Here is a 27,526-nt window from a genome sequence, read left to right on the forward strand (position 1 = left end):
AAGCATGCCTGCAAGGTTCTCTGAAAGAGGCTTACAACGGTAAGCCCAGTCGTAAGATGCCCATAAGAAATCTTGTTTGCCTTGTCCTCCTTCAATTGATGCCGAGAGAGCTTCTTCGTCGTTTTAGCTTTGGAATGCTTCTTTTGGCTTTCTTATCTTCAAGCACTGTCCGAAGGCTGAGAATATAAAACACACCATGTTTAACGTCAAATTCTAAAATATAGCTCTAATACATGTCTAATAAGTGTACAAAATGATATAAAATAATGAACAATTGTACACTCATCATATAGAAGGTATAACATTACTTACTCCTCTTGGATTCACCTTGTCCTCAAGGTGGAATTCTGAAAACTATTGTTGGATTATATCAGCGGACTCTTTAGTGGCTTCAAACGCAAGTAGATTTTCATACTGAATTAACACTTCACGACCATTAACAAAGGGGCACATCCCAAATATTGAAAAGGGCTTAACCACCCAAATTAATTCCACATCCAACATTGATGAAAGTTAACTCACTTTTCAAGTCTAGTGTAGAGAACACTGTTGCACCATTAAATTCAATTATGAGTTTATCAATTGCTATAATGGGGAATCTGTCTGACACCGTTGCACGATTTAAGGCTCGATAATCACCACAATCAACCGTTACTTTTCTTTTTAACAAGTGGCACCTGAGTTGAAAAAGAGTTTGTGGAAGGTTGTATGGTTCCCGTCACACATATTTCTCAAACCAACTGCTAGATTATATTCTTCTGGAAATGTGGATAACAATACAACCTGATAACAATACAACTTAACATTGACCGGTTTCGTTTCTTGCTTAAGACATATGGCATTGGTCAAGTCTTTATCTTTTTCTTTCCAGTTATCCTTTCCTCTAAATGGTATCAGAGCTTTATTTTACTATGTATTTCTAAGTAGATAAGATCTTCAAAGGAAGAAACTTCGGGTTCTACCTTTGCAAAATAATAATAAATGGTAATCTTCAGTAGTTTTATTTTGCATATGTTTTAATTTCTTCTTCTTTATATCGTGTTTGTTTTGGAAATGATCTTAGAAATGGGCTGAGCTATGGCAATAGCACACATAAGAATCTTCGTTTAATTAGAGGTGGCTTGCAATATAGCAGTAATCTTTCCTCAGTTTTCTTCCGTGTTTTTGTTTTAAGGCGGTTTTAGATTTCTATTATATTTTGTTAAGATATTAAGAGAAGGTCTATTGATTGAGTAATTATATAAAGTAGAATGCTTAAAGATTTGAAAGGTGGAGATTCTACAAGGATCGCCTAGTACCAATTCGTATGCGAGTGGTGAAGTAGGGAACGTTTAGTAGGCCCTAAGACGAGTAAGCCTAAAGGATCTGATAAAAATGTGTCTATGGTGAAATATTAGTAGATTTATTCTTTTAATATGTTAATAAACTTTAATAGACTCATTCTAAAGCTTTTCCTTAGCCTTCTTATGATTTTGTATACTTTGTGTGCGTTTTACATAATACCATCAACTTCTTTATTTGGTTTGAGTATCTTGTTCTTGAAAACCTTCTGGAGTATATTTGTACCTAGATTGATAATTTGAACAGAGGTTTATAGTTCAAAAGAAAGTCATTGGTTCGACTTACTATTCGTAAGAGGCCTGACCTGGTCCAACAACTTCTTATTTTCAGTACAGAGAACATTGCACTTTGACTTGGAGAACACGAACCAAAGTTCCTATGTCAAAACCCCTTCCAGTATTTTAGATTTAGAGTTAAAACATATCCAGAGTAAAATTACTCTTGATCACTATAAATATTATTATTTTGCAGAAGGTAAAAATCATAAACATAGGTTCCATTCTGAAGATCATCAATTAAATTTGTTGTGTGATACCTCTCATAATATCCTACCTAATCTACATGTTTGCAAAGAATATTGTCTTAAAACAAGTGAATGCTTTTTAGATCTAAGTATTAAGAAAAATCAAAAACTAAAAGAAATAGATGAAAAGCTTGAATACCTCAAGCAACAGAGAGAGATTAAGTTGCCTAGACAACTACCAACAGCAGAAGATATTCAACAGTTACTAACAGAAAAACAAAAAGTTGAATCTGACATTGTGTTAGTATTAAAAAATTTGGTAAACTACATGTTTAGCAAGGTAGTCAGACCCGGCCCGGACATTGGCCCGGCCAAGTCTAGGGGTCAGGGGTCGATGGGTTTGACCGGGTCGAACCGGGGTTGAACCGGGGTCAATAATAAAATATTAAAAAATATATTATAATAATTAATAATGATAAAAAAAATAATATAACTTATATTTTTAATAATTAAAAAAACACACTTAATTAATATGTTCTTTTAAAATTTTATTTTATATATATTCATTGATTTTAAAAATATTTAAAATATAATTAAATTTAATATTTAAAGTTTTACTTTTATATAAAATATTTAAAAGCTTTAATCGTCTGCCACACTTCTCTCTTGGAACTCACAAAGAAGAAAAAAGAATCCTTCCAACTCTTGGGACTTACAACGAGGGGGGAAAAATTAAAAATATCTTAAGTGCTCTCTCTTTCTCTCTCTCGCGTCTCTCTCTCTCTCATTTCTTCTGGTCTAGCAATCTCCACCGGCATATCTCTCTCTCATTTCTTTCTTGTTCTTCTCCGCTTCTCCCTCGTTTCTCTCACGCTCGCCGCCGTTGGTTAAAGCCACTCGCCATAGAAAATTTTCATTTTTTTTGAAATTTTTAATTCTTTTAACTCGGTAGATCCGGCCGGGTCAACCGGTTTCCGGGTTAACCGGCCGGGTCACCGGTTTTTGGCCGGGTTATCTCAACACCGAGTCAAAGGGGGTAGCCGGACCGGCCTCATGGTCGGTTCCCGGTTTTTCCGGTCGGACCGGCCGGGCCGGTCCGGTTTTGACAACATTGATGTTTAGTCACTAAACTATTCATGTTTTCCTAATCTGATCATTGAACTAAAAAAATTTCAATTGGGTCACTAACATTAGCATTTCCTTCCAATTAAGTCACTCGCTGCAACGTAGTTACCCTGATGCTGAACGACTCCGAAATATATTGATCCTCTGTACAAAGAAGAATTTGTTGAAGAAACTCTTCTACTTGAACTGCTCTGAAATAATAATGATCAAGAACTAGATTCTGAGTATCCAATCATCCATCAGAAGGAGCAAGTTTAAATGAATGAAGCAGAATCTTCAAATAGACCTGCAACAGTTGCACCACAGACAAGAGTTTCAGGAAACCCTTCTTTTGGACCAGCTATCCTTATGCCAACACCTATTGCTCAAATACCAATGATAGTAGGAAATATGAGAGCAACAACCAGAGCATACAGGTATGATTCAGTACCTACGCTTTTATCTGCAAATGTTCATACTGGATCCATGTTGCCAGAAATTGCAAAATGAGAAGAAACAATACAAAGGTAGGAAAGTAATACTATTACTCATGTAGCCACCAAACAGTTTGCAGATAATACTGATAAAGTATTATACATTGAGAATTTATTAGGAGAAACAATAAAACTATATTTTCAGAATTGGAGAACAACATTCCCTAATGAATTCCAAGCCCTAATTGAAGGAGCTGAAGACACCTCAAACATCACATCCCAAATTAGACAGATTATCTTAGGATATGATGAATATCAAGGATAGACAAAAAAATGCAAAATCAAGCCCTCCTAGATCTGGAATTGTTACAAATTAGTAACATGAAAGATATAGAGGTATACTCTACAACATTTTTGGCATTAGCTTCAAAAACAGGCTCAGTCTTTTTAAGCCCAGAAATTAGTGCCAAATATTTTAGAAAATTACCACCTCTTTTCAACACAAGATTACAAGAATTGTTGGATCAAAAATTTCCCAACATGGCAGTCGGTGTCTCTCCAAGAATTGATTTTACTTATAAAGTTTTACAAGAACTTTGTAAGACTAATGAGTTACACAGACAGGCAAAAAGAATGTAGGAATATTGTAGTTCCGGGACAATACTTAAGAAGTCTACATCTCATTAAAAACATTAAGAAGATCTGCCAGATATAAAGGACATAATGCTAGGACTAATCAAATGAGAAAGTTTAGAACATATAAAAAGACTGGCAAACCTAGTAAATGCAGATGATTTATTTGGGGGATCTAGGCCATTTTGCAAAAGGATGTCAAAATAGAAATGCCAATAGACAAAGAATAATGATTTATGAAGAATTAGATTTAGACCCACAATGGGATATTATGAGTTTAAATGATGGAGAAGATCCCTAATGATTCTGATATCTGTTCTTTCTCAGACGATGAAGAAGATCAAAAGGAAATATTATTATTTCTCACATAATCTTTACTTATGATTTTAGCAGGTTTCATGGACTAGAACCTAGAAAGAGCCAATAAAAAGCTCACAGAAGAACAACAACAATGCATACATATTTGGGACCATTATCCAAATGTTGATTATATCAACAACAATTGCTACTTCTGTAGGTTAAAACCTCCCAAAGAGAGCTCGAACTATATGTCTTAATTGTAGGATTTTATTATGTTTATTTTGTGCATAATTGAAACTCAAAATAGAAGTTCCATTAGGACCTAATCTTTTACCAGCTACAAAAATAGACCAAAGGAAACTCATCTTAGAACAAGCACAACACATTATAGAACTGGAACATGAATTAGGTCTCCTCAAAACAGAAAAAGAAAATTTAGAGGCAAAGATCGTAATTGAACGACTGTCAGGATTACAATTAAGAGAAAGATAGTGGAACAGTCCATATGGTCTCCATAGAAGAAGAAGAAGAAGAAGAAGATCATATAAAGTCATTAGCAACCATCCAAAATAATCTTCTTAACTTCATAGCAATAGTAGAAATTAATGAAAAATCTTATCCATTAAGAGCAATATTAGATATAGGAACCTTGCGCTGCTGTGTTAACTATTCTGCCTTACCCTCTTACTAGTATGAACCATTTTCACAGGCCGTAAGTTTACCTGGTCTCAATAATACTGAAGAAACTAAATTATGGGTAAAACCAGGAAATATTATCTTCTACCAAGGAAAATATCCTCTTCTACTTACGTGACTTCAGTAATATCAGGAGAACTACAACTTGTAGTAAGAATGAATTTTGTGCATTCATTTAAAAAAGGAGTTAAATAGAAAGAGGTTCAGTAACCTTCTACAGAAAAGTTGATATCCTTCAAACATCACCAATCGTCAACAAAATCTTTGGTTATGGAAGAAGAAATGACGATCAGTCTAATTACAAAATTTCAGGTACAAGATTATTTGTTTTATAATATTGGTATTCTTACTGATTTTAAACAACAAATAATCCCTATATTCAAAATACTAGAGGAAACCCAAATCATTGGAAATAATCCTCAATAGCATTGGCAGAAAAATAAAATTTTCTGTAAGCTGGACATTATAAATCCTGATATATCCATCCAAGGATAAACCGATAATACCTTCTCCAGAAATGGCAGAAAGAGTATAAAAAAACATATTACATAATTAATAACATTAGGAGTCATAAGGCCATCAAACAGCCGCCATAGAACAACAACATTTATAGTCAACAAACATTCTGAATGAATAAATAAGCCTCCTCCCTCGCATTCACCGCCTGGCCTCCCTTCCGATGCTCCACGAAGCTTGTTTTCCTGTTCTCTGAATTATGTAACTTAAAAGGAGAGAGTTTTTTTTTTCATATTTTTCAGGAGGAATGACATGTTGACCTATGTGAATTTTATTTTTATTTTAGAGAGAGAAACTGGGAAATTATGACAGTTGATCAATGAAAATCTCTTCAGCTTGAATTTAGTTTTTCTCATGATGAAATTATAGTTTCTAATAAATAATAGTCACTAAATATCCCCATATAAAACATTTCTTTTTTTATTTATAATTTAATCTTTATATAAAGTAAGGCGACGGGTGGCATCAGAACTATCGAAAAACTTGTTTTTCAAGGACTACAGTACACTCCAAATTACAGAAGAAAATTTCTCTATATGTTTAATAATTAAATGAATATAAGATAAAAGATTAAGCTTTAACAAATATCAAATTTAAATTCTAATTAAAACATAAAAATCAAATAGAATTTCAACTCCAGATCAATGTACCGAACACAAAAACAGGAGAAGAACAATAAAGAATATAGCAGCTGTACATAATACTAATAGTAATTATAATAAACTCCCAAATACATACTATTAAAAAGTGAAACAGATCATTTACATGTCCATAATAATATCATTTGGATGGAATGATCGTAGATAACAAACAAGAAAAAATATAGGGTTTTTGAAATATATCTACCCCAGGAACCTATAATATTTGATCAACAAACAGATATATAGATCAAGAGCACACTCTTAAACTCTCACTAAGACTTTTGTGACAGCAAAATGACAAAGAAACCTAGGGGGATTATACAGCATCAAGCTGTGTCACTTGGACGGAACTTTGGCCTGGCCCTGACGGAGTTAGTTGATGGTTGTTCTGTCCCCGGGAGCGCCCAACCCCCCGCTGCATGTTCATTCCGTCTGCTGCCGCCACCTACACTTACAACCAAGAAGTCTTACAACCAAGAAGTTCAGATAACAAAGAAAAGCTTAGTAGAAGTAGAGGCATTAGCAAATGGTCGACCGGTGTAAAATGGAGTACATAGCAGAATCCTTGGTCTAGTAAACAGTATATAGTAGATCCTCGGACATGGTATGCAGTATGGTATGCAGGTATGAATGGATTCTATGTAATTATGTTATGCATAAACTATCAGCCTAAATGATTGAATAACCAGAAAGCATTCTGACAACACTCATGTTTGAAAGGCAGGTATGATGAATTCCAACTGAACTAAGAGCATGATTCACTGGGCATGATTCACCAATTGTAGCAGAAGATGCAAGCTCCACGATATTGCAAGTTGAATATGAAACATTTGCAAACATAAAAACGAGAAAATTTGAGGGAAGACAAAGTGGAAGATATTCATAATTACAAGGTGGCAAGAAATGAAGCATCTATAATGACAGCTTCAGTAAACAACATCATTGGAACTGCAACATGCAGCAGAAAGTAACATTATGTTTCTCTATGTATTGTAAAAACGCAACTTAGACTTACCAATATCACCATTGTGAATCATATCAAAACCCTGGTTCCAACCAGGCAGATGCTCTCTAGCACTCCCCTTCCATGCTTCATTAAAACCAGGCAGTTCGTCTGAAGATAAAAATGCATACATGAAAAGTCAACACAGAATGGATTAAAAAAGGGAAAAATAAAAGAAACCATGGAAAACTCTATCTCAACAAACCTTGATTCAAGTTATGCAACATTTGCACTGTCTCCACCCTCCCATCAGAACTAAGTTTCCTTGTAACAGCGTGACCCTGCAGAACCAAATGAGAAGAAAAATTGGTTAAATCAGCCATTTCATAATACTCAAACATATGATGCACAAAATCTGTGGTATGCCAACACCTACATAGACTATTGTTATGAATGCTTTGAATTTAACCCCAATTGACACATAACATAGCCAAAAGGAAAGATGAGGGAAAATTTGAGTGAAGAACAACTAGATGTCCATGGCATGCGAGGAAGGCTTGGGCGGATGACAGTATTAGGATTTGGTGGCTAGAGTTTCGAAGGAAAAGCATCAGAGAAAAGCTGTGAACAACACCTTATCATGAAGTCCTCTAGCGAGCCTGTGCCTAGCCTTGCCTGTGGTAGCATCAGCTTCTTTACTCTCTTCAACAGTTACCTACCCAAAGCCAACCAAGAAGAAGATTAATGTCACATTCATAAAGTGAAAGCAGAAGAACATTTACCAAACATGCAGCTATTTACTCCGTCAGCACCAGTCCTCCTGGTTGTAGATGCAGTATAGTATGCTCCATTGGGGCCACCATAAGTCACAGAAGAACTTGAAAAACTATATGTGTGGGCCTGTGGCTGCATTCTACTTGCACCAATCCTATAATCTGTGTGCTTCATCTTTTTCTCTGTAAGACAACACCTTATTAATTCAGCCGTTGATCTAGTATTTAGTTATTACACCATAAAGCAACCAAGTGACGGAGAAAATATGCATACCTTCAGCTTCTCCATCATCAGGATCTTGAACAAAAGGCTCTTTGCTCAACCTAGAGTGTTTTCGAGGATTTTTCTTGTCCTTATCAACCTCAGGGCTCTCTTCTTCAACATTATTCTCATCATCAGAAAGCTCCCTAATTATCGGGCCCTTAGATTTGCTGGACTGTGGAGCTTGCTGTTCTATAAAGCCACCATGATTCATATCTAAGAAGGCTCTCTCCCCAAACAAGCTGGGCCCAAACATGCTTGGACGCATCATACTCCCAAATGGATGAGTGAAGAAAGGGTCATCAAACGGATCTCTTCCTCCAAAGAAGCTGGGCATCAGACTCCCAGGCCTGCCAAAGCCACCAAAACCAGCAAATGGATCTCCAAATCCAAAGAAATCATCCCTGCCACCTCTACCCCTCTGCATCCTTGCCTTTTTGATTAAAAAAATCTGCAACACTAATTATAAGAAAGCATCCTATTAATCGAATGAAGGTGGCTCCACTTCCACACCGATACCAAGAAATATGGATCAAAATCATCAAGGAAAAAAGTCAATTTTAGATCAAACATCACAGACAAGTGACATACGAATGATCCCCTCTTAGCAAGAACCAACTCAAAAGGAGAAATTCCAAGAACACAATAAAATCCTCAAACTGACTAACAAAAATGTTAGGGATAATCATTTCATTCTTTATTGGCAATTTGCTATATCTAACAAATTGATAACAAACATGGTAGGGATAAATATTTTGTTATCTATTGGAAATTGTCCTATCTAACAAAAATAAAAAATAATGAGAACATTAAGGATAATCATTTTGATCTTTATAGACAATTGCTAAAGAAATGAATCCTCAAACTGATCAAACAAAAACGTTAGAAGCAATCATTTCCTTCTTTATAAGTAATTGTCATATCTAAAGGATGAATCCTCCAACTGACTAACAAAAACATCAGAAGCAATCATTTCCTTCTTTATTAGTGATGGTCATGTCTAAATGAATGAATCCACCAACTGACTAACAAAAATATTAGGAGCAATAATTTCGTTCCTCATAGAAATCTGTTGTATTTAAGTAAATAAATCCTGCAACTTGCCACGAGGAAGAAAGAAACCATTTAATTCTAGATTGGCAATTGTAAAATTTATATCTGAAAATTTTCTAAGATGCTTTAAAAAGACTGCATTGATAAGTCACTTTGTCTTTTAAACTTGTCGAGACAATAACTAAAATATCATCTCGAGCAGAGATATGCATACACTTCATCGTGCAAATTAAAATCATCAACAAAAGCATCACTTGAATAAACACTTGTTCAATAAATATGAATAAACACTTTCCCAAAAAAAGAGGTGAATTACAACATTCTATCCCAAAATCCTCCATTCACCAACAAAATGGGGGTTTTTTTCCAACTCCATAAATCAGCAAATTGGACTGCCGATCAAAAAAAACAAACCTAGAAAAATACAAATAGTTCTAGAGCACAGCATCAAGGACAAACAGAATTGATGATCTAGAGAAAATTATTAGTAACTTTTACTTTCAGAATCGATCAAATTAAATCAGGAAAACGAATTTTCTACAAAGAGAATTTTCTACTAGTTCATTTGCCTTTCCCCTAACAATCCCCCTCAATCAAAAGAACCCTAAATCCCAAACAGAAATCTAAGGTTAATAAAAACACCAAAATCAGCATCAAATCTTCAATCAAAAAATTACAACAAAAACCCATCAATCGGACAAAAAAAAAAAGAGAAAAAGCGATAGAAAACGAGAATATTACCTCAGATCGGATCAAATTAGTGACGGGTTCCGATCAGCGAAACGTGATCTTCGTCGCCGACTACAAAATCGAAAGGAACAAATTGAGGGGTAGTGAGTTTAGGGATTTTATAGTTCTTTTTTAGAGAGAAGGGAAGATACAAAAAGAGAAACGTTGGTGAGGCGGTGATAAGGGAGTGCTCTAGAAACGTGTCATGTGCTAAAGTACACCTGTCAATTTAGGCCAAAGCAAGAGAACCTATGTATTTATTTGTTTATTTGAATGTTATTTTTTAGTACTTGATATTTTCATTTGTTTATTTTTTTAAAGCTATCGTTCATTCTAGGGAAAATAGAGGAAAGTCACAGCTGAAACGTTATTATGATCACTCACATATATACCATCCCTCATACTCTCAACAAGAGAAGTCGCAGCACTTCACCCACTTCACGATCTCTTCAAAAGAAATTATACCCAACATCTATCACGATATTTTTTTCATCTGAAGTGTGGCACGTACGTCAATCTAATATAAAAACTAACTTCTTTTCACTTCTAAATTTTTTTTAAAACTTATAAAACTTCATCCAACAACTAAAATTCTTCGGTTCTATTCTCACTTTCTGATAAATGAACACAGAAGTTCTGGAAGTGATATCACTTCCCCCACTTCAGAGTAGTGGCACTTCCCCCACTTCCTGACTTCCCCTCATTTACAATGAAATGAACGCTCCCTATAATTCCATGAACTTGATTTTGTGGTGGTTGTGACAGAACTGAGATGTGTCTCATCCTCACCGCTATCATATGATTCATATTGCCTTAGTTTAATTATTTTTAAAATAAAAAACAACAATAATTTTCAACATATTCCTATATTATATAAAAAATAAAAAAATAAAATTTATATACTCATAATTAAGAATCAACCATGTTTTGATGTGTGGTAATTACCATGAAACCGAGTACATTGAATTATTTTTTATTTTTTTAATATTTTTATAAAATATTAAATGATTATATGTAAAATATATAAGATAAACCCAATGAATGCCTAGCCTATTTGCATTGGTCTCCTGCATATGGTGTTTGTCCCACTAAAAATATGAATTTAAATTTCAACTCACACAAAGTGAAGGGTACAAGTGTGATAGAACTTTACCTTACCGTATGTGAATTCCTTGACATGTGGCTTCTCCATGTGTAAATATATATAATCTTAAAAAGAATCTCACATATAAAATTATATGTTTATAGAATATCACGTAGATAAACCATTGGTAGTTCAGTAGTAATTCATACAAAATTTGTGAGCTTGTCTAATTGGGGAAAAAGCTACAACTGTAGCTAATATCTTGCTTGTGTAATATTGTTCAATGTGGAAACCCACTATGGATCATGTCTAGAGGGTATATTTGAGCCGAGCCGTTCGTGAGCGTCTCGGTGCTCAGGCTCGATAAAGGCTCGTTTCGTGTTCAGCTCATATTGTAAACGAGCCAAACTTGAACATCATTTTCAAACTTGAATAATAAACGAGCCAAGCTTGAGTAGCTTAAAGCTCGGCTCGTTTTGGCTCGCGAACACAACTCATGAACAAGCTCATGAATAAGCTCGGTTATATATATATATATATATATATATATATATATATATATATATATATTAAGGTGTATATGTGACTATGTCGTTGTTGTCAATTTGAGTCACACGTATAGGGCTCTAAATTACTATTTGAAGTATTAGCTCGTTAAAAGCTCGGATCAGCTAGTTCATTAAGTTAAATGAGCTCGTAAGATAAATGAGCCAAGCTTGAACATTACCAAGTTCGGCTCATTAAATCTTGTGAACAGCTCGTTTATTGTATAATTAAAAGCTCGTTTATAGTATCATTTATAATTATATTTGTCACAATCATTAATATAATTATTTATAGTGTCATGAACAAGATTATTTACCGGATTGTTAATAATATTACAAAAAAATATTTATAGATAGTTACATCACGATGTTGATTTTGTTATTATTGTAATTATTTGTTAACTTATTTAATGAAGATTTTAACAAGCTTGAACTCAAACCGTAATAATTCCATAAACAAGCTTAAATTATTCTTTTACTAAAATGATCCTCAAACTCAAATCGAGTTGAGTCACACTTGATAATGATTCATTAAATAAGTTTTAAATGATACTTTACTAAATAAAAAAATAGAATATAAAAAAAGTAGTCAAGCCTTAATCAAGCTAATGAGCCAAGTCTAAGCTTCGAATTTTCTTAACAAGTTGAGCTCGAGCATGAAGTTCGAAATAAGCTCGGTTAGAGCTCGAACTCGATTAAATAGTAACGAGCCAAGCTTAAACAAGGCACAGTTCGGCTCAGCTCGGCTCGTTTATAGCCCTAATCATGTCCTAGTGTGGAAAGTCATATTTTTATTCCTTTAAAATTGTATAACAATATAATAGATCTACGAGATTATTAAGTTATTATAATTAGTGTATCTTTTTATTTATTTGTTCTTTAACTATGCTTGCAACTTTTGTAAAAAACAAAAAAATCATGCACATTATATTTGTTCTTTAACTATGCTTGCAACTTTTGTAAAAAACAAAAAAATCATGCACATTATATATATATATATATATAGTCAATCTTCACAATTCGTTTTGAAAGGTTTAATAAAATATTTAATACAAAATTAATAAATACAATTAAATTTTTCTATTATTAATGTCATAATAAATAGTAAACAAATATTTAGTTACAATAATATTTTTAAAAATATTTATAATTATTCTTTGAAAATACTATCGGGCAGATTATATATTCATATATACACATATATATTATATGAGTTCTCGTTATCTGCGAATGTTTGTATATTTTGAAATATTTTTTATTTATATTTTTATTTGTATTGTCATTTGGAAACAGTATTAATAATAATTAATGATTTAATTATTATGATATATTACTTGCTCATCAACTTTAATCTATTTTTCCAATTTATTTTGATATGGAGAATAATTAGTAGTTAACTGTAATTTACTAATTTTGTATGGGAATTTAACCCACCGTTCATTTCAATCACCCTAAGTTGTCATGGTTGCTAAATCAAGTTGCCTATGAACGGCAGATGATAATTTTACATTGATTCCTTAATTTTAGTGAATGAGTATTCTATTGTGATGTTTATGATGTCTTCGCTCTAATTGTCTCTAATGTATGTACTTTCCTGGTTCTTGAAAGACAACATTGGCTGCCGGCTAACCTTAATTTTAGTGAATAAGTATTCAATTGTTCCTTTTTTATGAAGATGCATATGAGATTTATTAGGGCCTTGAAAGACAACATTAGCTGATGAAGTCACTGTACAGTGTATGGCCTCAAACAAGCTCGTTAGTAATAGCATTACTGTTGCACACATCAATTTATTTCCTATTGCAGAGGTTGCAGGTTGCAAAGAATTTGCCCTTTGTCAATCAAATTGATAAGATAACGACTCAGCGTTGAGCTCGAGTTCGATTATTCATAGCTTTTTCCCTTAATTTAATTATTAAAAAAAAAAAACTTTGACATTCCACACCAATACACCTAATAAAAAAATGCAATATTACAATGACATCAATAAATATCATCAATAATATACTTAATAGAAAAAACAATGCCGTGATGAGATGGCAAACAAACAATAATATACTTCATATTTCAAGGAATATTCATTAAAAAAAAAATAGATATGGAAACATAATACATGGAAAACAAACAAACAAAAGTTAAGGTTTGTGTTAAGAAGTGTTGCAAATACAAACTACAATGATCAGAGGCATTATCATTGCCTCTTTTATGAATTGAAATACCTAACCACCTGAAGTAATATCCACAAATCTCAGAGAAATTAGGGTTTTACCTAAGATTCTATAATGGCTCATACAATTCTGTACAGCAATAGGGTGAACAACAAAACATAATGCCAGCTAAAATCATATGCAAGCATCATTAACCACACCCCACAGGGCCACAGCACCAACAGTTATGACACATCGATAATGACCATTCATATTTTCGTATCATATGATGAACCATTATCATCAGCCTTTGAATAGTTTTACTTCATATCCTATCTTCAGCCAACCGACCTGAGTTTTCATAGTTGCTCCAATGTGACACTGGATGACATCGATGAGGGTATCAGGGAGCCTTTTAATATGCTCTCACACCATCGGAGTAAGAGGAACACATAATTGCCAATTAAAAATCTTGTGCATCGAAATCAGGTTTTGATGGATACTCAAGGCCCTGTAGTGATGGCATCCTTCTCAAATCCTCATCCGAATATGCTGGGATGAACCAGTATTTCTTGCTGGTGCCGAATACCTGGTCAGGGATGCATCAACAGGGGAAAGACAATGCAAGATCTCAATTACAAGACAATGTTGGGGGAACAAGAACAAACCTGCTCAAAATTTTTTCTTCGGCCCAAATCATACCTCCATTTTGGAGTGGTTTTCTTCTCGTACGCCTAAATTTAAAAGAAGAATTCTTTAGTTTGGAGAAGCATAAAGATGTCGAATTTGTTAGATTAATAAACATTGTCTAATGGCAAAAGACAGAAGCATAAAGCACTTGCCTCGATGGTTGTTGTATTAGCTGCTACTAATGATGCATGCATGATCAAGAAGCCAAGAACACTTAAAGTAAATGCCAAGTTCAGTACTAAAACAAACAAAGAAACAGAAGTCAGCCCACAATTTTTTATGTTAGGAACTGAGTCAATTAGAATAGTTAATAGACTGACCAAATGTGAGAAATGTGGTTGCGAGTGTTCCGGGTGTTCCAGGAATCTCCCCATCACCAAAGAAAGCAATAAATTGTGACAAAAGTGATAGAGTAACAAGAGTTGTCTCAAGAAGTGTGTAGAACTGCCATCATGCAAAAGAAAATGGTTAAATAAGGATATCTGGGTAGCAGGCCAATGTTTGAAAAATGAAATTAAACATCCCACGTAGTGTGCCAAGAATGCCGCCCCTACTTGATAGACTATTATAATGGAATATAACCATTAATGCATTTTTTAACTGTAACTACTTCACCCTCAACCTTTTTGTACAACAAGTTTTATTTAAGTCGCAGGCAAAGAAGTATGCATTTTCCATCCTCCAATTAGCTTGATAATTATTAAGAACTATATTCACCAAAAACTTGCTCAATAAATTGACTGAAGCTACATCTTCTCCTAATCTATTAAAAATAAACACATGTTGTAAATAACACACACTAAATGGACCTCCTTAATAGGTTCCACACTTGAGAAAATTTCAAAATGGTCAAAATGGGTTGAAAGGTGAAAGATATCTAACAAGTTCACAGAAATAGAAATCAATGATATTCTTATAGGCAATTGTTCATAGAACCAGTCAGCCGGAAGATTTTGAAGTCAAGCATCTGTTTCAAATGATTGGGAAGAAAATGTCATCATGCATATCAAAGGAAATCCCTTAATGTTTGTTGGGCAAATGAGATCTTAAAACATACGTAGATTTTTTACGTTAACAAGGGCGAACTTAATCAGTAATAATATATTATATTCCACAAAGACTAATTAGATTCATTGAGAGTTGTAATTACAATTTTAAAGGAGTCTACGATCTCATTTGGTATAATAACCTTAAAAATTCTAACTGATATAGAGATTTAGAACCAATCTCGTTGTGATAACTTAGAGCTCAACTCCAACTCTCATACTGAAATTCTTGCATAAACACACAAAAATATATTAAACCATCCTTATTCCATACATGAAAGCAAAGTTGCCAAATTGTTTTTGCAAATATCAAACGGCCCTCACTCGAAATTCAGCCCAAAAAATAAAGAGTTTTCTTAAAGGCTGGTTGGCAGGAAGAGCAAACTATTTTACTGGCCAAAATGGTTTAGAATGCAAAATTCGTATAGCAAGTATAAAGTCCAATATATTACTTGACAGAAATGAAATGACACAATAGTTAGCATACAAAATCACATGAATATTTGCAAAGGGTTTATTAATCTTCGCATAATCCTCCAAATATGTGACATACATAAACATTCAACTTTGGGAAAGAAAAAAAGATAATGAATGCATGGCACCGTATAGTGAATAATTTGGTGCCAAATGCAACGTTATAAGCATAGACAAGCGTTTTACTATCAAAGATAAAAGAACTACCAAATGAAGAGAACAAATAAATTTATTATGCAAGCCACCAAACAATCTAAGATCCACATTACTGTTAAAGAAGATGACTAAACTATGGAAGTTAATGTACCAGAAAGAGAAGGAAGAACTTGTAGTTCAATGCTCCCACACAATTTACAACCCAGACACAGTGGTGATCCATTTTCAGCACACATCTTCCGCCTGAAACCAAACAACAACAGATTATACAACGGAACAGAGAAGAAGAATCAGCCAAAGATTTTATTCAGAACAACCAAGAAACTTCTAAAAACCAGCAACAGAAAAGAGGGATGGGCTCACAAACAGAACAGTGATGGCAGCGGGGTGGCTTCAGCTGGTTGCACTTCCGGCAGAATCTGATCCTTGGGTGTCCTGCATCAGCAAGTGCTGCAGCTTGCTGCAGACTCAAGATCGGGCCACTAAACTCCGAGGTGGTCAATGGATCATTTTCCCCTAGCTCCTCATCAATGTTAGGCCTCCAATTTGGTGGAACACTGCCAGGGTCTGTCAGGACCACAGAAAGAGTAGCACCAGAGCAACATCACCAGCTGCACAGCGAGAAACAATCTTTGAATACTTAAAAGCCAAATGATACTCCAAGCCCTTGAACCAACACCAACACCATCACCATCACCATTACCATCACCATTTATTGTTTCCTAAAACGCTCCAGAAAGATTCATATGCTTTAAGCGCCACACATTGAAATTTAGGTTAACACAACTAGAACTATCTAATAAATCATCACAAAGTAACAATCTTTCACACGAACAGCACAATTTCACATTCAAAAATCCCGATATAATTATCAAGACTGTGACTTTCAGACCTAAATCCCCCAAGATCAGCCTATGCAGCTTCATTTCTTTTCCACATCAAAAGGTGGCAGCTTTCAAACGCACGCAACTCACCTCAAAGCAACACCGATGTAGATCCTAAAACCCCCATAAATCCATCACAATTCCAACATTTTTCACACCCAAACACTCAAAAATCAATATCAGGACATCAAGAAATATATTAAACCAAGAAAGAACCAATCCAATAGACACCAAGGAATAAGAGAACGTACAAAGAAGTGGAAGAGGAGGAGGACGGCAATGGGGGGTAGAGCGTTGGGGGAGAAACCGGCGGTGAGGAGGGCAGGGCCATAGTTAGCGATGACGACGGCGTAGTAGGTGACGGCGGTGATGGCGAGGACGAGGACGATCATGACGGAGCCGAGAACACGCAGGGCCGTGCAGAACCTGAAGACGTTCCACGCCATCGCCCCCGACCCAGTTCGGCGCATTCCCCAATCCCAATGGCGATGAATCCCTGTTTCCAGATTGAATCGAATGCAAGAGAGTTCCAGCGATTTCAACACTTTAAAACGAAAAAAGCAATCGAAAAAGAGAGAGAACAAGAGAGAGAGAGAGAGAGATCTGATTTGGTGCTGCAGACTTGCAGCTAAAACTTTAGTTTGGGGTTTTATTTATTTATTTATTTGTTTTTCTGATTTGAGTTGTAACTAATTATGGCTATAATTTTGTTTATTTTGCTTAATTATATTATCTTGAGAAGATTATGGTTGAATTATATAATTATTTTTAAAGTATAAATATATTTTTTATTTTATTGTTTTTTATCTTTTAAAAAATCACAACACTATATCTATCAGGACGCGCATATACGTTGAAAATTACTCATCTAATCCAAATGACCTCATTTGGCGATAAAAAGTTTGGACAAGTAATTTATACTCACAATTAGGGACTGGTTACTATTATTACGTCCACCAAAATTTAAATTTCGAGATCTTTTAATCTGTTATTTCACAATATTATTTAACTTTTAAATGCAGATATTCACATATAAATCCAGTACCTTGGTTTATATTATTTAAGATTAAGATATACAATGCGGAGATTTTTAGTTTGAGCATATAAATGATTATTTGTTTTGCATTTATGTTCTTCATAAAAATTTAAAATTAATATAATTTAAATATAGATTTTTCCCCTTATTTAACAATAGTTCTTTTGGCATTTAGAAAAATAATATTTTCTAGTATAGTATGGATATATAAGTCGATAAAAAAATAAAAAAATGTTAGAGAAAGATGATAATTTTTTGGGTCCATTTTACAAGAGATATTCTTTTGACAAATTGGCCTTAATCATTCAACGCGTTAGGTATACAAATTAGTTAGGTATAAACATTAGTAGATAATATGATTGATTTTTATTTTATTTTCAATTCAGCACATTTATTATTTTATGAAATAAATAAACAAATCAAAGTTTGCAAATAAATTATATCCGTTTCATTTTGTGATCATAAATGTAAAAGAAGGACAAAAATACATTTCCTAGCTTAATTGGTCAGCAAATTTTTTAAGACTTCCCATGTTTTGAGAGAAAAGTTTCTAGAATGGTTTAGTTGGGTGATGAAAAAGTTGTTGTGACTTGACCTCTTCTAATTGGTCCAAGTTTCATGTATAATAATAATAATAACAATAATAATAGTGATAATAATAATTAGAAAGGTATTAATATTTTGTATAATAATATAAAAGTTATTAATTACACGGTTTAATATCTTATTTAATTCCCTCTATTATAATCAATTTATTCTTATAGTTCCCCTATATATTATAATTTGTCAGCTGTCAATCTCTTTATTTTTATGTGTAAAAAATGTCAGTCTTCTCTCATATGGTCGTCTCTTTTATCAGTTTTTCTTCTCCTAGAAGCCCTTTGTGACTAGAAGCATCAAAGCCGGTAAATGGCCATGAGATGAAAATGTAAATGGTCTTAGATTAAAACCTGGTAAATTTTAGTAGTTTTGTATATTCTTCTTTCTATGTTTTCATCTCTAGAGGAGAATGCACATGTTTATGCTACCTGAGTCAGCTATTGTGTAGTTGGCTATTACCACTCTTGGTTTTTGGAAGATTCATTAGTTTTAGTTTAGACTTCAGAGCACTATGACTATTAGAATACAAAAGGAAAAGGAGGAGGTTCTCTAGTTTGCATTAGGTTTCTAGTGGCTCTATGAATGCTCTTTTTAATTACGGGTGGTTGTATGAAAATATGTTTTTATCTTTGCAATCCTGCTTAAAAAAAAAAAAAGAGAATAGATTAAAAAACCAAAAAACTATTAAACAAATAATAATAAATAATAAAAAAAATGAAAGATATTGCTTGAGAAAAAAAACAAATAAAAGATATAGGAGGGCAAAATAAATAAATAAATAAAACAAAACAAAACAAAATTTTTCACTTGACAAAAAAATAGAATAGATAAAAAACTAATAATAATAATAATAATAATAGCCTTAATTTTATACATGTTATACAATTAAAAAAATTATCAGGATGTCAGTTTATTGGATGTAAGTTTTCAAACTTCCTACCTGGGTCATACATGATATTGATAAAATTAGGAGAGACTTTCTTTGGAAAGGTCCAGACCTGGGATCTAAGGGGATAAGATTAATTGCTTGGAACAGAATTTGTCGCCCCAAAAGCATGGGTGGCTGGGGCATTCTTAATCTTCAGGAATTCAATAAAGCCTTACTTGGCAAATGGTGGTGGAAATTCATTACTACACCAGATTCATGCTGGTCCATGATCATTAAAGCCAATTACTTATACAGTGATTCCCCAACCTTTCTTTTCTCACAACCCCCAAGAAATAAATCTTTCTTTTGGGCGGGAATTAATACCATACTTCATTCTTTTCGTTCATGCCTAACCAAATCTATTGGCGATGGAGAAAAAACTTTATTCTGGTTTGATAGATGGCTAGAGGGCAGGTCACCTAGAAACTGTTTTGAATCTCTCTTTCTGGACTGTCCTTACCCTTGGATTACCTTAAAACAATTTATTCATATTGTCAACTCCCAGGGTAATCTCTTTAGATCAGCCACTACAAATGATCTTACCAGACTTCTAAATTCTTTACCGGATTGTTCCAATGATCATGATGATTCTTACTCCTGGTCATTAGAAATGAATGGAACTTTCATTGTCAAATCTTTTTACAATTTTCTAATTGATGGAGGACTTCGCAATCAACTTTATCCCAATTTCTGGAAAACTAAGTCTCCTAGCAAAATCACCTTATTCTGTTGGCTTGCCTGGGATAACAAAATTCTAACTCTTGAGAACCTATTCAAAAAAGGGTGCAACCCTTCTGCCACCGACACATGTACCCTTTGCCATAATAACACTGAATCAGTGGACCACCTTTTCTTAAACTGTCTCTACACTGAGCGAATTTGGTCATTCTTCAAATGTTTATTCGATACCGAAACTCTACCCTCCTCAGTATATAACATTTGGACCATTTGGATTCCCTCTATTTACTCTCCCTTCAGAAATATCTGGGACCTCTGTTCCAGAGCCATTTTCTGGAATATCTGGCTGGAACGCAATAACCGTATTTTTAACCAAAAATGTTCACAAACTTATGTTACAATTTATAATACGGCTATTATGATTCTTTCTTGGATTACTGCAGACTCTGACTCCCACATTTTGAATGTCTCGGAGGGTACTCAGAAGATCAAGCGTTCCTTAAACTTCCTCGGCCCGGATCCTCCGTCGACACCGGTGATCCAGCGATCGATCGATCTCGGGGAGTAGTCCGTTACCTTCTCATCCGAAATGGTCCGTGTCTCCATATGGTTGACTTCACGGCTTCGATTGCTCCTCTTTTTTTCTTCCTTTTCGCTTTCCTCGTTCTCTGTTATTCTCATCTCCCAGTGAGGATAGAGACTCGCTCTGCTCCAGGTGTTTATTGTATTTTTATCTGTACTTTGTTGCTTCCAGTTGCTCTTTTTTAATAAATTTGTGGTTTATCCACTTTATTCAAAAAATAATAATAATTATTATCAAGCGACATGTTATACATGTTTACATGTTATACTTGCATAGGGCTCATCTGGGGCAAAAGAGTAATAATAGCTTTCATTTAATCTTTAACATCATTGGCGGATTTAACAGAGCATTATTGTTCTATTCACTCTATTTCTGTGTTTATATACATTGGAAAAGAAAAAGAAAACAATCATAATATATGTTTACCAAGAAAAAGATATTGTTTGAGAATCAAATATAGTAGAAATTTTAATTTGAAAAATAAGGAAATTAATTATCAGTAATTATTTAAAAATTATTTTTTTGATAGAAAATTCAAATGGGTTTTTTTTTACTTACGACATATACATTTATGTTTATGATAAAAAGTTAGGTCGTCTATATATAATATTTATTTAATAATCTATAACATTATAATTTATATATTCATTGTTATCATTATTATTATGATCTTTTGTCTACTGATCTTCTTGAAACTGCATGCCATAAATTAAATTGAGTTCCCTTAGTGCTTTTTCATATGTATAAAAATTTGAGACTATTTAAATAACATAAGTTTTTACTATTTAAACCAAACCCTTCTACTGAATCAAGCTTTTTGAATTTTTTTTTTATACTTATACTTATCTATTTTAACTAAATTTCATAGGTTAAGAAAATTAGTCAAAATTTGTTAGTTTTCTAAAATTAATAAAAATTATAATAACTTTCTAAAGTTATCCTTATTTAAAATATAATTTAAAACATATGTAATTAAATATAATTTATTAAAAATTGTAGAATTACATTAAATATAAAAGATAAATTTTAAAAAATAATATTTACTGATTTTCAGTTTTATAAATGGATAAGTAAAAAAATTTTAAAAAAAATCCTCTAAAATATAACAAGTAAAAAGGAGAGATAAATAAGATCACACATACTAAGGAGCTAAAAAAGAAAATTGAGTCACATATCTGCAGTCAATTTGAGAGGCTAAACAGACATCTAAGAAGCCATAGGGATCTGCACTGAATTTTGAGAAGTTAAAAAGAAATTTAACGGCTCTTAGGGATCTACTGTCAATTTTGAGGGTCTAAAAAGAAAATTACCAGGTCATAGGGACCTGCAGTGAATTTTATCTCCGGTTGGAATCCTTTCGCAAGATCCTTCTTTGAAATCAATTTGTTTCTCCTGCGACACGCCAATCGCTGGTTTGGTCTCCTCTTTTGAGGGTTCCGAAAACCCTAGTTTTCTTCCAGAAAATCTTGGCAGGTTAGGGTTTCTTCAGCTCCAATCTCTTGTTTCTGACCTGCTTTCATGTTGTTCTCAAGTTTGACGCTTTGTAAATGTTGGATTGCTTTTCGATATTTGCTTGATTCTGTTTGTTAATTTTTCCAATGATTTCATGGATAATTCATGTTTATGTGGAAAATGAGAATGGAATGGTATGTAGATGAATGAGGTATGAGTTTGGTTGTTCTAAAGGATGTAGGAAAGCTTGAACAATGAATTGGATCCATTAGTTGTTAGAATTGAGGATGAAACGGAAGTTGAAGAAGGATTTGTGGCGTTTGAGGGATTTTTTATGATGATCTTGCACTTTTGTGGTTTAAGTAAGGAAATATGAGTAGGGGTCCCAACTCATTGAGGATTCAAGCATTGGTGAACTTAAACCGGCTTGATGTTATCTGCAAAATCATTTAATTGACTTTTTGTTTAGATGAAGGCTTTGATGATGCAGACAGTGATGGATTATGGACAAACAGCAACGAGTCTTATTTATACAGTTAAAGGATGTCCTCTAAATGCTCATAGATTCCATAGTGCGGCAATGTATTCACATTATTCATCCACAGACATATGGAAAAAAAAATTAGAGGCATTTAATATCTTTTGGATCAAATTTTTAGCTTTGAAGAATGCTTTGATTTGTTTTTCTTCTCTTTATAGTTTTTGAGTTTTTATTTGAGCCCATAAACAGCCTTAATTCAAAACATCTATTTTAAAAAAAATTAGGTGCATACTGTAGCATGCAGGACATGCTTGAAAAAAGCTTCCTTTTTTTATTGTTTTGTAGATGATAATATTGTATGGAATCTCGTAGATGATGGGCTTAGGAGCCCGTTCTGTCTTTTTTAGGCTTAGTAGCTGACACAATTGTGTATTCCTCGTTGCATCTTCCATAAGAGATCAAGAAAATTTCTTGTCTATGTTCCACATATCAATTATTTTCTTAATAGCTATGGTGATATGATACAACAAAAGATAAAGGGTGGAGGTTCTCTAGTTTAGGTTAGGTTTCTAGTGGCTCTGTGAATGCTCCTTCTGATTTCTTTATCCTCTTACTGGTGCTTGTATGAAATGATGTTTTTATCCTTGCAATCCTGCTTAAAAATATGGTGTTTTGTTTCACTATTATGAATTCAATTTTTTACAATGTCATAATCTCACAAAAATTGCTAACAGACTTGTTTTAACTTTCCTTGTTGTAGTTGATATAAAATACATTATAATTTATTCTACTGAAGTTCCATCTAATTTATTAGATGTTGCATTATGCCTTGCGTTTCTGAACTTATATATTGTACATCAATTACTCATGTTCTGCAAATCACCACAATCTCACACACGGGACATATACATGGACACATGCAGAGATTGAACCTTTCACTGTGGAAGTTTTGAGAAGAACACAAATGATTCTCGAAACTCTACTCACCAGAAACACCCAAAACCAATGAATACTCCAGATCTGTTAGAAAGAAAAAGCTCTGGTAGCCTATATATATATATATGTATAGTTTACATAAATTTAAGTATAATAAGAAAACAAACTTTGCTGTTGTGCAATGAGTAGGGACGTATCCCATCAAATCCCTCCACTGCCACCACAATTTTCTTCACTTTAACTTTTCCTCATCTTTCCTTCAAGCTGGGTGTTTCGAGCTGGGCCATTAGTCAGTTGTCTAAAAATCCAAACATGTAACTATTGCTTTAATTTCTTTTTACTTTTGGGGAGTAAAATTTGAGCTATTATAGAGCTCCTGTTAGATTTACTAATGTCCATGCAAAATGGTAAACTAAATTCAATCTATCACGTGGCAGCTATTGGCTTGTGTAACTTTACTTGAAAAGGCAAGATAACATTTGAACCAGAGGATGGACAATGTATCCCCATCTGATGAATGTATTTGTAATTTCTTTTTACTTTTGGGGAGCAAAATTTGAGCTATTATAGAGCTCCTATTAGATTTACTAATGTCCATGAAAATGGTAAACTTAATTCAAATTATCACGTGGGAGCTATTGGCTTGTGTAACTTTACTTGAAAAGGCAAGATAACATTTGAACCGGAGGATAGGCAATGTATCCTCATCTGATGAATGTATTTGTAATTTCTTTTTACTTTTGGGGAGCAAAATTTGAGCTATTATAGAGCTCCTATTAGATTTACTATTGTCCATGAAAATGGTAAACTAAATTCAAACTATCACATGGCAGCTATTGGCTTGTGTAACTTTACTTGAAAAGTCTAGATAACATTTGAACCGGAGGATGGGCAATGTATTGCCATCTGATGAATGTATTTGTAATTTCTTTTTACTTTTGGGGAGCAAAATTTGAGCTATTATAGAGCTCCTATTAGATTTACTAATGTCCGTGAAAATGGTAAACTAAATTCAAACTATCACGTGGCAGCTATTGGCTTGTGTAACTTTACTTGAAAAGACAAGATAACATTTGAATTGGAGGATGGGCAATGGATGATGAATATATTTGAATTTTTAGGTTGTGAGAAATTTATATAATTGTCATCATTGATTTTGTTCCATAAGAGACCCCATGAATCTTGCAGCCTAGTATGTTTTGCTTGCCAAGTTTTTACCAGAGCTTAAACAATGACTGGAAATTTTTATAATTGGCAGCAAGAGAATTACGTTTTGCTATCGCTGTCATTCTTTTGATATCCTCTTATGAAGCCTTGAGTTACTTGTTCTCACTCCAACGTGCACTAATTTGAACAATTTGAGTGCCACTAACCTGCTTTTGGTCTATTTAAATTAAGCCAATGATCTTGTATAGGAATTAATGCATATCTGTATGCTCAAAATATATAATAACCTGCATCGACTAAAATAAAGCTCTCTTTTTACAAATACTTGCATCTTGATTTTATGTAGGTAATTCTCTTCAAGATTACTCTTGTTTAACATGGCTTGTTCAGATGCTGAGGGAAATGGTGAATGGATTGAGAGAGTGAAAACTAAAGGTGCAGTTCCACTTTTGGATCCAGAGAATTGTCCCAATGGTTGGGCTACCCCACCAGGTGACAAGTTTATGGTCAGAGGTCCTGATTACTTGTCAAATAAGGTGAAAATTCCCGGTGGGGAATACCTTCTGAAGCCTCTTGGATTTGATTGGATCAAAGGTTCAACGAAAATTAGTGAGGTATTGAACAATCAAAACCATCGTGTGAGGAAAGCTGTCGATGATGAAGTTGTTGCTGGTGGCAGACCCTTTGTCTGGGCTTTCAATTTGCAAATCCCATGCAAAGATAATTACAGTGCTATTGCTTATTTCTTCTCACCTGATTCGGTAGAAGAGGGATCTCTTATGGATAAATTTCTAAAGGGTGATGATTCTTTCCGGAATTCAAGGCTTAAATTGATAGCGAACATTGTAAAAGGTCCTTGGATTGTCCGGACTGCTGTAGGTGAGCAGGCCATCTGTATATTAGGAAGAGCACTTACCTGCAAGTATGTTTTTGGTGCAAATTTCATTGAAGTAGATGTCGATATCGGATCATCAATGGTTGCTAATGCTATTGTCCACTTGGCGTTTGGTTCTGTCACTACATTAACTGTAGATTTGGCATTTCTCATTGAGAGCCAAACAGAGTTGGAGCTCCCGGAAAGAATTCTGGGAGCTGTAAGATTCTCAGAACTAAATCCGGCTTCTGCTGCCCTCTATGAGCCACAATCTGAAGAAAGTTTTGAAACCCCGCAATCACCTCTTCCGTTGAGATTGTGGAAATCGATCGGGCAAGGTTTCTCAAACCTGCTACACACAGGTAATCAAGATAGTCCAACCTCCCCAGAAGCTGTCAATGGCAGTCCAGTTGGTGAAGATGGCATTGAAAATATGAACAACACAACAAGAAATGGTAATACTGATGCCACTTATACATTTCATACTCTCACAAAAACCAAGCTCTATTCTAAATTCACTTTCATATTTGCTTGTCTAATTTTCTTCAATTTCTACGCATGTTTTATTGATATTCGATACGTTATAATGTTTCAGTAAAATTTTCTTGCAGATCCTTGATTGCTTATCCTCCAAGAACTCACCTTGCTGATCAATCAGTCACATGTAATGTTAATTTTCTTCAAATTGATTTGGCAAAGAATCCCTGTGCTTTTGTACGTTATTTTGTGATGATTTACTCATTCTAGGTTTAGATTCAGAACATTGAATTATTCAGTGCATTATTATGTACAAAATCCCCCCCAAAAAAAAAAGTTTGTTTATATGGTATTGTTCCAGTGGTGCACACTAAGATTTTTTTTTTCTTCTTTTTCTTGAGACTGTAAATGAATTATTATTATTTTTTTGACATAAAAGTAAGACAATGTTGATTATTTAATATTTTCCCAAGTAGATACAACATTGACTATGATTTTAACATAAAATCACTCTGTTTCTATTGGACATAGAATTCTATTGATCATAGGTTTTGGTTCTTGGTTTTTAAGGAAAAGAAAAATTATAAAGTTTGAAGATTATTATGACTATAACTCTCTATGGCAGGTAGCTCATAGGTGATTGAGAAAATTAATGGAAATATTTGGATGAAAAGGATTGGGCATAGTTTTGTTCATCAATCAAAAGTTCTTGTTCTTCAATCACTGTAAATTATAAATTATAAGTTTTTGATAAAAATGAAGAAAAATGTCTACATCTCTCCACTGTTTCTTTTTTATAGAACCCCATCAGTCAATAATATAGTTTTTTTTTAATATTTTTTTTATTTAAACTTTTCTTAGTCTAGGAAAAACAAAGGTTGGAGTACACAGCTAGGAAAGCCAATATCTTGAAATTATAGAAAATTACACTGCCTTTAACAATGGTCTTTGCCATAAGGAGGTGAGCAGTTTTAAAATAATAATAATAATAATTTTCTATATTCATTTTTTAAAAATTTGGAAAACTCTCTGAACATCACTATGGGGCTCTTTCTTTTATTTCTGTTGAATTAAAAAAATAATAATAATAATTTGATGTGTGGTTGGAAAATAAATAAATATTAATGAAATAATTTAGTTTTTTTTTAAAAGCAAACTTAATTAATATTTTTTTAATGGATTAGAGGGTGAAAATGGCAAAATGAAAGAAAGACAAACGAGAGGACAAGAACCTGCAAAACATTTTTCAATTAGAAAAAAAAAAATGAGAAATTGAGAAAATGAACCATTTGTTCCTCTTGATTAACTTCATTGAAGCATGCCAATAAGTTGTGTTCTTTCAAACCGAAACCAATAATACTTTGCCAATCAACTCAAATTACTTATTTAACTAATTAAAA

At 33.6% G+C, this 27,526-nt stretch overlaps 2 protein-coding genes and 1 pseudogene across 4 annotated transcripts; 1 reads left to right on the forward strand and 2 right to left on the reverse strand.

The window, feature by feature from the left end:
* Positions 1-6,179: 6,179 nt before the first annotated feature.
* On the reverse strand, positions 6,180-10,085 carry LOC120272641. Of its 2 annotated transcripts, none has more exons than XM_039279511.1 (7): positions 9,901-10,085; positions 8,119-8,557; positions 7,873-8,027; positions 7,706-7,786; positions 7,337-7,412; positions 7,144-7,242; positions 6,180-6,573 (listed from the first exon to the last, which is right to left on the reverse strand). In XM_039279511.1, exons 2-7 carry the CDS (start codon positions 8,531-8,533, stop codon positions 6,455-6,457), a joined length of 945 nt encoding a protein of 314 aa, XP_039135445.1. In that variant the 5' UTR covers positions 8,534-8,557; positions 9,901-10,085; the 3' UTR covers positions 6,180-6,454. The 2 variants fall into 2 exon arrangements, with proteins under 2 accessions (XP_039135445.1, XP_039135444.1); XM_039279510.1 differs by having other exon boundaries at positions 8,119-8,565.
* A 3,548-nt stretch (positions 10,086-13,633) lies between these two features.
* Positions 13,634-17,546, reverse strand: LOC120272678 (annotated as a pseudogene).
* A 4,521-nt stretch (positions 17,547-22,067) lies between these two features.
* On the forward strand, positions 22,068-26,471 carry LOC120272565 (protein ENHANCED DISEASE RESISTANCE 2). Of its 2 annotated transcripts, none has more exons than XM_039279422.1 (3): positions 22,068-22,212; positions 25,166-26,104; positions 26,261-26,471. In XM_039279422.1, the coding sequence occupies exons 2-3, from the start codon at positions 25,279-25,281 to the stop codon at positions 26,266-26,268; spliced, it is 834 nt and encodes a 277-aa protein (XP_039135356.1). In that variant the 5' UTR covers positions 22,068-22,212; positions 25,166-25,278; the 3' UTR covers positions 26,269-26,471. The 2 variants fall into 2 exon arrangements, with proteins under 2 accessions (XP_039135356.1, XP_039135355.1); XM_039279421.1 differs by having other exon boundaries at positions 22,074-22,212; positions 25,122-26,104.
* The last annotated feature ends 1,055 nt before the right edge of the window (positions 26,472-27,526 follow it).

Source organism: Dioscorea cayenensis, chromosome 11 (assembly GCF_009730915.1).
Source record: "Dioscorea cayenensis subsp. rotundata cultivar TDr96_F1 chromosome 11, TDr96_F1_v2_PseudoChromosome.rev07_lg8_w22 25.fasta, whole genome shotgun sequence".
Lineage (NCBI taxonomy): Eukaryota > Viridiplantae > Streptophyta > Magnoliopsida > Dioscoreales > Dioscoreaceae > Dioscorea > Dioscorea cayenensis.